Source organism: Quercus lobata, chromosome 7, assembly GCF_001633185.2.
Source record: "Quercus lobata isolate SW786 chromosome 7, ValleyOak3.0 Primary Assembly, whole genome shotgun sequence".
Classification (NCBI taxonomy): Eukaryota; Viridiplantae; Streptophyta; class Magnoliopsida; order Fagales; family Fagaceae; genus Quercus; species Quercus lobata.
In genome coordinates, this window is record NC_044910.1 from 32,003,516 (window position 1) to 32,015,204 (window position 11,689).

An 11,689-nucleotide genomic window follows, 5' to 3' on the forward strand; every position below is an offset into this window, starting at 1 on the left:
ATTGATAAATAATCCTACTTCGCTTTGTTATCGGGTTTTTAAGGCGAGGTTTTTTCCGGACTGCTCTATTCTTGAAGCAAGGGAATCTGTGGTGGGCTCCTACGCATGGAAAAGTCTCCTTAGTGCAAGGGATGTTATCCGTAAAGGGATGATTTGGCGTGTTGGGAATGGGGAGTCTGTGCGAATAAAAGGGGAAAGTTGGTTGCCAAACCAAGCTTGCTGCTCTGTTATTTCTCCCTTGCCGCAGGTGGATGATGACACAAGAGTTAGCTCTCTTATTGATCAAGACAGATTTGCATGGAAGGAGTCATTGGTCAAGGAGCTTTTCCTCCCTCACGAAGCCAATATGATCTTAGGAATTCCTCTGAGTTCTAGACGTCCCCCTGATCGTATTGCTTGGGCTCCTACTCCCTCGGGTATATTCACAACTAGTAGTGCTTACAAATTGATTGTTTCAAGTGCTACAAACTCTTTTGCAGGAAGCTCTAATATGGATAACCAGAAGAAATTTTGGAGGAGTTTGTGGCAGCTCCGGGTTCCTAATAAAATCAAGATGTTTGTGTTGAGGGCCTGTCATGATGTGCTACCAATTATGAACAATTTGTGTCGACGGCATATTGTTTCTTCTGACCGGTGTACTCGCTGCCAAGAGCATCCAGAGGACATTGTGCATGCTCTGTGGCTGTGTAAGGAAATTTCAGGTGTTTGGCTGTCACTAGAGTGGTTCCATCAACTGGTTCCGGTTCAACCAGTTTGTTTCTGTGAGCTCCTATCTAGGTTTTTGCACTGCCAAGACGAATATCGCACTGAGATCTTCGTTGTGATTGCATGGAGTATCTGGAACAGACGAAACGCGTTGCACTTTGGGCGGAACACTCTTCCTGTGGATCGGATCTGTAGTAGTGCTGGTAATTTGCTGCAGGAATTTTTGGCTATACAGGAAAAGGTGTCGGCCCTTCCCAGTCCTCCACCCGAGCAATGTTGGTGTCCTCCATCGACAGGTGTGTGCAAGGTGAACTTTGATGCTGCAGTTTTTCGATCTTCCAACTCGGCAGGTTTGGGGGTGGTTGTGCGCGATAGCAGTAAGGCTGTGATTGGAGCGCTATCTGTTCCTATCTCTCTTGGAAGTTCGGTGGCTGAGTTGGAGGCCTTAGCATGTTTGAGGGCAATGCAATTTGCTTCAGAAATAGGCCTCACCTGAGTGGTGTTTGAAGGAGACTCTGCCGCTGTGATTACCGCTCTTGGTCAGGGTTTAGGCGAGTTGACCTGCTATGGGAACGTGCTGGATGATATTCGAGTTCTTGTTTCTGCTTTTCAGTATTGCGACTTTAATTTAGTTAATCGTTTGTGTAATTCGGTTGCTGATGCTATAGCTAAGAAAGCTAATTTTGTTGTGGGCTCGCAGGTTTGGGTGGGTGACCTCCCTGCTGACGTTGCTCCTCTCTTGTTTCGTGATGTTCATTAACTTATTTGTTGAATAAATTCCCAGGCTTGTGGTCTGGTTTCTCAAAAAAAAAAAAAAAAAAAATTGCGGTTTTAAGTTCCGTACAACATCAAATAACTTCTTTGGCCTTTTTAGGAATGGACAAAATCAAAATTTAGGCATGTATCTTAGGTTTCTCACATAAACAATGTTATCTTTCCTAAAACACAATTAAATTTAAAATAGCCATGTGTATAAGCATTTTATTGGAGAACTTAAGTTGTAACATCCAAAGAATTGTATCTTTTTATACTTGAGGAATTTTACTCAATCATAAACCATCCAAATTCATATAATACACAGCCAAGGAGACAAAGGATCAAAAAGTTATGAATAAGAGAAATAATATTAAATTTAAATATAAAGCATAAACAATTAATATTATCTTTTTCAAAAACATTAATTAACTATACCAAATAGCTTTCAATGTAGATTAAGTGATTTTGTTTAATCAGCTTTATCTCAAAACTAAACTAACACTCTTAAGAAGGGAAAAAAATTTACCTTCACAAAGAGTATAACCGTCACCAACATACTTTTCACCTTGCACAACAGGGCATTTACATACTCTTCCCCGAAAAGTATCCTATGAAAAAGCAGAAAGCCTCATAAGAAGCAAGGAAAAATTGAAACATATAAAATAAAAAGTTTTTCAAAAATTTCTCACAAAACACACCCACAAAACGTTAAGACAAAGAACATACCAGCAGCTACCATTGTTGTGCAAACACTCATTTGTTTTTATATCTGCAAGGAATAATCCATAGGAGGACAATATACAAATCAGATAAACAAGTGTAATTGAGATCATAAAATAAAGATCATATGGACTAGAGTCCCTTTACAATTCACATGTCCTGCATAGGGTAAAGTGATGCCAGAACAAATTGTTCTTTCGTTATTGGGTAACACACACACAAAAAACACAAGGCTAGTTGAAGACCTTTCCTAGAACAAATGGCTGGCTTCATGGTCTCTTGGAATCCTGCACAGATGGCCTTGAGAACTAATGCCTTGTCCAACTTACTTGAAACCATTCATATAATCAGTTAGGCCCATAGTTATAGCTTGGCAAACTATGAATAAAAGTTAAGTCTAGAATGTGTTTTGAGGCATGTTTTGAAGTTCAAGACTAATGCGTAGAACAATTCAAGAAGAAACATGTTTCTAGAATCTCGATACATGTCAATCAATTGAGAGAAGTTTGATACATATCTAGACACTTGTTGATTGATTGAGAATTGCTTATCCGGAATTCAATTAAGGCCCATTAAGTTGTCCAATATCTAGAATTTCGTGACCTAATTGCTAAAGTATATAAGGATGACCATACTGAGTTTTTGAGAGTTGCTTATTGTGCGCTTAGGATTTCTATAGTTGAGTTCTTACTCATCATCAATGGAAGAAGATTTCAAGATCAGTAATCAAGGTGAAGTTGTTGCACACAAATCATAGAGAGTTGTTGCTATGAGAATCTTCAAGAAAGTTCATGAAGTCACGAAACTGGTGTTTGTGTTGAACATAATCCGCTATAGAAGAGTCCGAGGATATTTGGAGTTGGGTGTAGTTACGTTAGTAAATAATACTTGGCTTAGCTGTAGAATTAGGGTTAATTATACTATAAAACTTCAATTCGATATAGTAGATTTACTTCATTGATGGTTAGTGGTAAATAACAATGAGAGAATTTTTCCCATCTAGGATTTTCTCTTCATAACCATATTGTATTACTAAGTTATTTATTTTCTTTGTAACCATATCCCTGAGTTATTTAGTTATTTATTTTCTGCACTTGTTTAATTTAGAGATATTGGTGTGTGTTTTGATTAACCACAAACTGATCTTGCTGCAAGCATGATTGGTTAAGTTAATCAACTTGGCTTAAAATTGGTTAATTGATATCAAGTCTAAATTTCCCAACATAATCAAACAAAGATTAAAGAAGATTCATGCTCTAAAATAGATAATAAGATCTGTAAGAGCTTCCTCATACCTTCATACGGTCTGTCGTTTATGACAAGAGTTGGCAATATAGTAATATCTCCACTGGTGCCCCTGTCAAGCTGAAATTAGAGTTGTAAAAGAGCAAGATGAGCAAAACATTAGTACAGAATCAGTTAGAAATTGAAGAGACAGGTGAGGCTATAAGAGCACTGTGAACAGTTTAGACTTCTGGGAGTATATATTTACTTGTGCATTCCCTTCGGCTTTAAGAACTGGGTTGTCAATATCCGTATTAGGGTCTCCAACACAATTTTCTATTTTCTTGAGATCACTACCTGTTAAAGTACATCACAAGTGCATAAAAACATTAGTTTTAAAAACCTTTGGCCTACAAGAAAGGTTGCCCTCATCTGGTAATACCTAGTAAATAATATAATCAAAAACCAATGACTGAATTACAAAGCAATTCTGTTTCCAAGTACCCTACAGAATTAAATAACTTAGATGACATTCTGTGGCATTGCTTCAAGCAGACATATCCAAAATCATGGTTTTCCAATCATGGACAAAAACTTGAAAGATCAGATAAGACAAATAACGTTGTAGCTAAAACATAGACCAACAATAGAGGGAAATTTGGCTAATTTAAAATTAAAATAGAGGGAAAGAAATAAAATAATAAGTAATGCTATAATAGGCACTAGAATGATGGCAATGTTGTGAATGACACCAATTCATAAAAGATATGTCACTTAAAAAAAATTCCAACTCTTATTAAAAATGACACATTGAGGCAATAAGCCCTGAAAAAAATAGGTAAAAATTGACAAATTTCATAGATAAATCAGCACATGTAAAGAGTGTGTTACACATACTGTTAAAGGGCCGGGCACATATAAGGATCTTCTTTATATGACACAATGTCACAGCCATTTATGCATAGAAAACCAAGGAAATATGCGTCCCTATATTGAAATGCAAACATTCATGAGTCTTCAACCTACCAATTAGGGATTTAACAACTTGATTTAAGCAGTGTAGACTGTACTTCTCTTCCATTGGGCAACGGATTGCCAAATCTGTCATATAGTCCCACCAAAGCCAAGGCCTTCCACTTTCATTGGCCACCTTAAAAAAGCAAGCATCGTGTAGAATTTGCAACACAACATCCCTCCTTTCATACCGTCTCATAAAATCCGGATTGCGGTTTGGAGCACAGTACCTCCCATGATTGATGCACTGAGACCTGCACTGTATGCTCGAAGCAAAATTTCTTGGGCAATACTGAGTCATATAATGTGGGGTGAACTGAGTGTACCCTTTCTGCTCCAGTATCTAGGCTGCTCATTTAAATTTCTTGAAAAAATCAATCAGGCTGTCACATTGTGGTCCACATTCGTCATTGATATTTGTCCAAAACTCATACTCAACCTTCTCAGCGGGATGTGGAAGAGTTTCAGGCCAATAAAGATTTATGTTAACCATCTCTCCATTAGATAGAGCTTTCTTAATGATATCGCCCAAAGATTTGCTAATAAGGACTCTAGGAGTAATAATGTTATTCAATGGCTCAATCAAGTCGCTTGCAATAAGAAGAATAGCTGTTGGTCCACCATTCTGTGTGTTCCATGGCTCCAAGGCAAAGTAACAATCTGCCAGAACATTTTTACTTATGGATGACAACTTAACAACTTAATTACATTAATTGAAAGAACACAAAAACAAAACATACACACACATATATATAACTATGTTAGTTTTCATCATAAGATCTAGGGTGACATGTTACACTAGATATATGGGAGGGATCAATATGGTCTTAAATTTGCAGGATTGTAAGGTATCAATCTAGTTACAACTCTTATAACAATAAACTTGGGGGAAAAAAAGGAAATAAAAGAAAAGAAAAAAGAAGTTGTGATCGATCTTTGTTTTGGGGTTACTTACAACTGGTACATAACATTTTTCATGATTGTTAACATGGTTTGCTGTGACTAGCACATAAGATAAAAATGATATTCTCCAATCACAATAAATCATGTTTATCAATATAAAAATAAAATAAAAATAAGTGAAATTATGAGAAATAATGTATCATTATGAATTATATATATACTACCTCCTTGATCGGCAAGGAGAAACATGCGTTGCCCTCTGGGCATAGACTTGAAGAAGACGCCTGCTACTTCATCTAAATTCCTACATGCTTTTTGATTGGCTCCTACATAAACCACAATGCCAACCATGCTTCCTCTTCCTCCGTTTCCAAACACTCTGAAATCCTTGAGTGCACATTCGTACACTCCTTTCAACCAGTCCGGGGAAGTCACTTTAAAGCTGTTCTTCTTTCCCACAAGAAGATTTCCCATGCAAGACCCAGATACCATAAACCAAACGCACACCAAAAATCCTAACTTTTCTCTCATTGTTAAACCACGCTATTCTCTCAAACAGAACAAACTCTTCTTTTCTGATTAAGTTCCGAGCTTTTTTTTTTTTCAGGAACCCAGATCGGAAGTTTATTGTTAGATGCATTTAACTTCCTACGTCGATCAAACCAAGAGACTGAGAGAGAAGTCTTGTTTGTCAATGCTGGATGAAAATGAATGCAAGGCGAATTAAAACATAGTGAAGACTGCTATATTATCAAATTCAATAAATAAATCTTACAAACAAACATAGAGCACCGAAAATACATATGCATTTTCTCTTTTCACTAAACAATTGTTGAGATTTTAAGATGTCCATGTCATATAGTGCGTATTTTTGTCCGCAGTGCACATATACTTAGGTAAAGTCCTAAGTCCATAGTCATAGTAGTAACCGATATATAATGGTCGGCCTAGCTGAATGGATTATATATATATAAAATTTTAAGAAAGCTTCTATGGGAAAAATAAAAAACAGTTGATAGATACAAAATTTTTACACAGAGAGAGAGAGAGAGAGAGAGAGAGAGACATAAATGAGTTTATAAATTAGCACTTGGAACTAGGTCCCCAAGACCAAGAGATCAATGAACTAAAGGAATTCACCCTTATAATAGGGTTATGTGCAAGTTGTCGTTCACTTGACAATTGGTTTATGGTGATATTGCCTTGTATCTGAGTATTGTTTCCGGGGTTCTGTTCCTTTTCCAAATCCAACAAGTTAGTGAGTGACTCTATCCTCGCAAGATACTCGTTTTGATCAACGATTTGAACTTCTTCATCATCATCGCTAAGCAATTGTCTGTGAAGGTTATTCAAACTTTGATCATAATCTGAAAGAGGACTCCCAAGAGCTGATAAATTATAGTTTTGATTAAACATGTCTGGATTTACTTGGGTTATTGTATTAATAGAATGTGACCCTCGAATTTGATCTCTCATTGGAGCATATGGATAATTGATCATTTCTGGTGTTGTTGTAGGAATAGAATGTGGCCCTTGAATTTGATCTCTCATAAGAACATATGGGTAATTGATCATTCCTGGTGTTGTTGTAGGAATAGAATGTGGCCCTTGAATTTGATCTCTCATTGGAGCATATGGATAATTGACAATTTCTAGATTATGTATTGCCATCATTGGATATTCAGATCCTTGGTTGTTGATGATATGATTTGAATGCAAAGAGAAATTCGTAACTGATGGTGAAGTACTTGAATCCTTAACAGCAATGCATGGTCGTTTTGCTTGTTGATATGCTTGAACTTGTTGCCAATATGATATTGGTGAAGCCAAATCATTAACACCAAGGCATGGTCGCTTAGCTTGTTGATATGCTTGAACTCGTTCAATATCAACCAATGGTGTGGTGGCACCTGAGTAATTGTAGTTAAAGTACTGTGAACTAAGACTTGGGAAAGGTTGTTTGCTCAACTCACACAAGGTGTCGGATTCTAGGAGCTTCTTGTAGTTTTTTTCAAGTACTCCTGGACTAAATTCAAGATAATGAATCCTGAGATAGTAAATGAACAACAAAATTCATTAGTTTACTTAGCAATAATATTCTTTACTCGCACTATAATTATTAGAACATGATGAAATTAATATTTGTGATAATAATATGTGTAAATAAATGTGACAAGAGTAAAAAGTGCAGTAATGAATTACCACATTTTGTTAAGAGCCATATATATGAGATATCTAATGTCAATAGAGGAATTTAAAAAATTAAAAAATGATTAAAAAAATACCTATGTTTTAGTGCTTGACTATTAGTGAAGTCTGAACTGATATTCCACATAGTTTTCTTTCGTGTTTCTGGACTGCTTTCTTCAAAGAATGAAGGTGGATTGTTAAGCTGAAAAAAATTTCACCACATCAAATTAATGAGACTCAGAGAAATTTTCTAACTCTCAATTTCATTAAAAGAAATTATGAAATTAAGATTGAGAAACTAACCTCAATTTCAAGAATTCCAGCTGCATTTTTCCCAATTCTAGCTCTTATTGCTGAAATACTAGACCACTTTATTTCCATTTTTTTCTTCAAAGCTGATTGCTCTTGACGAAATTCCAATGCTAGCTTTTTGGTTGCAAAATAACACTTTACCTCCAAATATTTAGCAACTCCCTACACATTTTAAAATTTATTGTGAATTTTTTTTTCTCATCTCCAATATTTATTATGGTCTATTTAAATTATGAGTATTGCGTACCTTCCATGTGCCAATTTTGAGTTTCTTTGCATTGAAGTTCAAAGGCTTCAAGTACTTCTCGGCATGTTCACTATCTTTGGCTTGAAACTGACCATGATGTGAACTATGATTAGTCGTCTCATCATCAACATATTCAGTCTTTTCTTCATCAGTGTTTAAAATCCTGTTTATCAAGTTTACGAAAGAGTAACTCTTTGTAAGCTTTAAACCCAAAGGACCCTTGCTGATAACAATTTCACTGTCCAAGTCATCCTACAAATTATAAAGATATTGGCGAAGAAAGAAAAAGAAAAAGAAAAAGTCAAAATCTAAGATATATATAAAAAATAGAAGAAAAATTCAACGTAAACCAATGCATGCACCATCATAAACCATAGAAGATCATACACGTACATAGTCCAACAGATGCACCAAAAGGCTAAATCAATTTATTAACTATACTCTTAAAAGTTAACTTTTAAGAGTATAGTTATAACACACACATGTGAAACAAAAATTCATTCAATGACATCTAGCACTCTATAATATAGACAAAAAAGGGTTGCCATAATCAAACATTAGTATATATAGAGAGAAGCATTGTTCAACAATCACACCCGAAAAAGGAGAACCAAGAATGAATAATATTAAACTCTATGGCTATGAGTTTTATACTTAAACCCCATGACAAAAATAAAAAATCAACAATGCAAGCAGTGTTATGTTATACACTAGAAAGACATATAAAATAGTTGACACAGTACATACCTCCAAATCAATAATCTCTACCAGTTGTGGCATCTGTTTATCATTGTAATTGACAGCTTCTGAGATTTGAAGCCCATGCTTATAGGCATAGGCATAGCCACCCTGAAACTGCTGCTGATAATTAGAGAAACAACCACCACCACCACCACCACCACCACCACTGAAAAACTGCTTCTTCTCCATGTTGCAATTGTTTCTGTATTCTATTTTCTGTTTAGTTTGTCTGATGTTTACAAATCATTAACACTTGGGTCAAGTTATATATTAAATCAGCGCCGACTTAATTATTAAGGAGGGAAAGGCGGTAAAGTTTATTAATTCCGAGTAGAAAAGGGAAAGCCAAAACAAATAGAGGCAAAGCATCACAATTTACACATATATACCAATGATGTCACCAACATTAATTGGAATAGATAGGATAAAATATGTGATTTTTTTTTTTTTTTTGGAAAAGAAAGATAGAAGTAGGTGATCGTTAATGGATAGCTTGTAGTTATGATTGAAGAAAAAATTTCCTTATAGGAGGGAAAGGCGGTAAAGTTTATTAATTCCGAGTAGAAAAGGGAAAGCCAAAACAAATAGAGGCAAAGCATCACAATTTACACATATATACCAATGATGTGACCAACATTAATTGGAATAGATAGGATAAAATATGTGATTTTTTTTTTTTTTTTGGAAAAGAAAGATAGAAGTAGGTGATCGTTAATGGATAGCTTGTAGTTATTATTGAAGAAAAAATTTCCTTATATTGGAATAAAAAGTAAAATAACCCCTATACATGCAACATGGATTTTTCTTTTTAAAAAATCACAAATTGGGGGTCCTTACATTACCTTCCGATCGATAAATACCTTATAGCTAGTTACAAACACCTTATTCAATTGCTTGCAAGAATAATCCACACAGAAAATCCTTTAGAGCCATCTTTTCTTGGTTTAAAAGAAAAAAAAAAAAAAAATCTAAAAGGCTTAAGTAAACTAGTTAAGAAACTAATGGAATATTAAGCTTCATGTGGTCTTTTAAATATATGCAGGGCAGGAAAAGTGGAAAAAAACAACACTAAATTCACAACATAATTTATAACAAATCTCATAGTGTTTGAGGCGACAAATTGTTAATTGTAGATAATAAAATAGTATTAGTAGTGAGCACATATTGTGAATTTACTAACTCAACAGTTGTGAATTTTTTTTAATGAAAATTGTTGTGTTTGTAGCATTGCTCATATGAAAAATATCTTCTTTCTTCTATCCTCCATAGAAAAACATTAGCGCACAAGCTATAGTTCCAACTCAACCATCATGATTTGGAATTTGATGGTTCTGAGGCACTATGCGTACCTTGGTTCGTGAGGGTGCTTGGGTTTTTATAGTAGTAGGGGTTGACCCCTTTTCCTTGGAGTAGAAGTCTTCTCCTTATAGGAGTCTCCTTGGGCGTATTTTGCGGGATCCTTTCCATATAGGGATCCCTTTTAGGTTTCACAAAACGTGGAGGGCAAGTCATTTACTTATACACGCAAACGTGGTTAGCAAGCATTCTTTGACTAGTGCCGTCAGCTTATATTATGCCTTCGATCTTCATCCCGTCAGCTTCAGGATCACCCTTCAGTTTTATTGTCCCGTCAGCCTATGGGTGCCTCTCCTTACAACTTTATCCCGCCGTCAGTCATTAAACAGGGGCTGACGGCCCAGTAGATACCGTCACTAATAAACCGTCGGCTTATCTTACTTGATCAATCTCTTTTATCCTTATCACAACTAATTTGTGTTGACTTCAATTCCATGCCAAATTTTATTGTAATTTCTTCACACTACAAAAAAGATTTCTATTTATGACGAAACTTTTTCAACGATTACAAAAAGTTGTCGTAAAAACTAGCTTTTTCGACGGCAAGTCTCTTCCATTGACAATGACTCGTCAAATATCAACACATTTGTGACGGCAGTGACGACGAAATGAGTCTGTCAAAAATGCCTATTATTTTTGTCGAAAATGTGATTTTTTTTTGAGGGAAATGTTCCCGCCTTACTTTTTACGACAACATAAAAATGTTCGTCGCTAGTAAAGTATTATTTATGACAATTGAAGAAAAACCGTCGGAACTATTAACACTTGTGACAGCTTTGGTACATCAAAAATACAAAATATATATTTTTTATGGTGTTAGTATTTGCGACAAACAATCTTCCATCGTAAATATAAAAGAGGGTATTATTTACGACGACAAAAGAAACACCGTCAGCACTATTAACACTTGTGACGGCCTTTGTACATCGAAAATACAAAATATATTTTTTTTATGGTGTTATTATTTGCGACAAACATGATTCCATCGTTTAAAAAAAATGGAGGGAAAATTCCCCCCTTACTTTTCACATTTGTGACAACATTTATCCATCACAATTTTTTTTTTTTTTTTTCTAATTGAGTTTGTATTTACGATGAACATGCTAACTATCATAAATAGTTAATTTGCTTTAAAAGAAAGAATATATACTTTAAAATTTGGCAACTCAATTTTTTTTTTCTTTACCGCCACCCCCACCCCTCTCAAAATTTAGAATTTAGCAGCAAAAAATTTAAAATTCAGATCATCCAAAAAAAATAATAATTTGTACTTTAAAATTTTATAATTGACCCTTACAATTTGTCGAAAAAAATTCAAAAAATAAAATAAAATTGGTACAACAATGTGAACAAACCCATCTTCTCAAAAAAAAAAGGTTTAAAAACCCAAAAATATATGAAATTCCTTTCAGGTAAACATGTCCCTAATTACAGAACAAAACAAAAAAAGCCCAAATCTGTTTCCTCAACAAATCCCTAATTCCCAGTATAAAAACAAAAAAATAAAAAACGCAACGCTGT

The 11,689-nt window shown here is 35.0% G+C and overlaps 2 protein-coding genes across 2 annotated transcripts; both read right to left on the minus strand.

Annotated features, from left to right (window-relative positions):
• Nucleotides 1–1,620: 1,620 nt before the first annotated feature.
• On the minus strand, nt 1,621–5,853 carry LOC115951917 (vacuolar-sorting receptor 1-like). The gene is given in 8 exon segments (XM_031069039.1): nt 1,621–1,643; nt 1,988–2,069; nt 2,151–2,230; nt 2,427–2,509; nt 3,467–3,546; nt 3,674–3,762; nt 4,432–5,079; nt 5,547–5,853. Coding segments are annotated over 8 exon segments (1,392 nt in total).
• Nucleotides 5,854–6,405: 552 nt separating this feature from the next.
• On the minus strand, nt 6,406–9,001 carry LOC115951918 (pyriculol/pyriculariol biosynthesis cluster transcription factor 1-like). The gene is made up of 5 exons (XM_031069040.1): nt 8,819–9,001; nt 8,072–8,323; nt 7,816–7,986; nt 7,608–7,714; nt 6,406–7,369 (listed from the first exon to the last, which is right to left on the minus strand). Exons 1-5 carry the CDS (start codon nt 8,999–9,001, stop codon nt 6,406–6,408), a joined length of 1,677 nt encoding a protein of 558 aa, XP_030924900.1.
• Between the last annotated feature and the right edge of the window lie 2,688 nt (nt 9,002–11,689).